The sequence below is a fragment of the Verticillium dahliae genome, genomic scaffold, assembly GCF_000150675.1.
Source record: "Verticillium dahliae VdLs.17 supercont1.5 genomic scaffold, whole genome shotgun sequence".
In the NCBI taxonomy this organism is placed as follows: Eukaryota; Fungi; Ascomycota; class Sordariomycetes; order Glomerellales; family Plectosphaerellaceae; genus Verticillium; species Verticillium dahliae.
This window is the reverse complement of record NW_009276938.1, coordinates 282,795-284,689: the sequence shown is the minus strand read 5'-3', so window position 1 is coordinate 284,689 and position 1,895 is coordinate 282,795. Positions and strand designations below refer to the sequence as shown.

Below are 1,895 nucleotides of genomic sequence, written 5' to 3'. Positions count from 1 at the left end.
GTCCAGTATGGGGATCGGGTAATGCTCATGAGTCGAGTGTGTGTCTGGAGTTGGTCAGCTGGGATATGTTGGTGGGGGTGGGTTTGGCGTACAGGCTCATCTGGGGCGGTGGCAGGACGTGCCTTTTTGGCGGTGGGCGTGAAGAAGGAATCGAGGGTTCTTTTCTGAGCCATCTTGAGAATGGGATGGATCTTTCGTGCGGTGGTGATGGACTGAAGTGAAGCACTTCTCGATGTTAGATGGAAATGGTGTGTCCAGACGCTGCCAGTCTCCGAGCCGTATATGACCCTACGATATCTCTCAGAAATGGGCAAGTTATCTAGATGAAATAAAAATTCATCCAAAGGTCGGCCACTTGATACAGGTCTTGTGGTTGATTGTCTCATCAGTCGCACATGGGCGTCTCATCAACATGGACGTCACCACTCGAGCTGATGCACAGCCACACGTGTTTACACCCGCCACATCAGCCACACCCACGACAAAAATATCCACGTCTTTTTCCCTGCCCGCGAACCCCTCGATCGATCGACTCATACAGACCCAAAACCTCCCAGCCGAAAGCTCGGACGCCCACCATGTCTGTACGTGACAGCCTCAGGCCTTTCGTTGCATCCCCCCCCCTCCCGCTCTGATTTTCTGTTGTCCCGGAGAACCGCAAGACCATGACCAAGTCTCTAAAACGCAAACACCAGCACGACGAACCCCAGGCAAAAGGCACCATGCTCCGGCTCCACGCGCCCCTCGCGCGCGCCGCCACGACCCTGGACAGATCCCTCTTCGCCAAGACGCTCAGTCTGGCCGCCGCCACAGTGCAGGACAACCGCAACATTGCGCGCCTCCGAAAGCAGCTCACCAAGGGCCGTGAGCTGCTCGAGTGGGAGAGGCTGAACGCCTGCAAGCCTGATCCTGTCGAGGCGGGCAAGAAGTGTCTCCTGCTGAAGGAGGGTGTCAAGGCTGACGGTGAGTTGAGCCGTCCTGTGGTCAGAGGGAGACATGAGACAGGAAATGGTCGCTGACGACGGGGCTCACAGCTCCTTCGACATGGGGACCTCTGCTGCAGGCGGCTGTCGAGGCCCAGGAGGTGTCCGTCATTCCCTATGAGCTTCAGCTCGACTACGATTACTGGTCGTACCGTGAGCAGATCCCCCGTGCTCTCATGATGGAATCCCAACTCACCCCTCGGCAGTGGATGTCATCAGCTCGATCCTCCCAGAAGACCTTCACGGAGAGATCCCCGTCGGTTTCAACACGGCCGGTCACATCGGTATGCTTCAACACTCACTCTCACTCTCCTCCACCACGTACGGCTGACGAGAAGACCAGCTCATCTCAACCTCCGCGACCGGTACCTCCCCTACAAGTCCATCATTGCGCAAGTCATCCTCGACAAGAACCCCAAGCTGCGCACCGTCATCAACAAGACGGACAATGTCGGCACCGAGTCCGAGTTTCGCACGTTTGCCTACGAGGTCCTCGCCGGCCCCAACGACATGGACGTCGAGGTCAAGGAGAACGACTGCACGTTCCAGTTTGACTACTCCAAGGTCTACTGGAACAGCAAGCTCGAGACGGAGCACTCGCGCCTGATCCGCCTGTTCCAGCCGGGCGAGGTCGTCGCCGACGTCATGGCGGGCATCGGCCCCTTCGCCATCCCCTCGGGCCGCAAGGGCGTCTTCGTCCTGGCCAACGACATGAACCCCGAGAGCTACAAGTGCCTCGCCGCCGCCATCGCCCGCAACAAGGTCGGCCCGTACGTCCGCGCCTTCAACCAGGACGGCCGCGCCTTCATCCACGCGGCGGCGCGCCTCGTCCGCGAGCCCGCGGCGCGCGCGACGACGTCGTCCTCCGCCCCAAGACGTCCGCCAACAGGAGCCCCGGCGACCCCATCCCCG

The 1,895-nt window shown here is 59.8% G+C and overlaps 1 protein-coding gene across 1 annotated transcript in view; it reads left to right on the top strand.

Moving 5' to 3' along the window:
* Nucleotides 1-578: 578 nt before the first annotated feature.
* Nucleotides 579-1,895, top strand: part of VDAG_03092 (tRNA (guanine-N(1)-)-methyltransferase) — a gene marked incomplete at both ends in the record, with an annotated part of 1,763 nt that continues 446 nt past the window's right edge. The window contains 5 exons of the mRNA XM_009656957.1: nucleotides 579-584; nucleotides 654-963; nucleotides 1,035-1,136; nucleotides 1,190-1,267; nucleotides 1,327-1,860. Coding sequence (XP_009655252.1) covers nucleotides 579-584; nucleotides 654-963; nucleotides 1,035-1,136; nucleotides 1,190-1,267; nucleotides 1,327-1,860 — 1,030 coding nt within the window. The remainder of the gene's footprint in view (nucleotides 585-653; nucleotides 964-1,034; nucleotides 1,137-1,189; nucleotides 1,268-1,326; nucleotides 1,861-1,895) is intronic.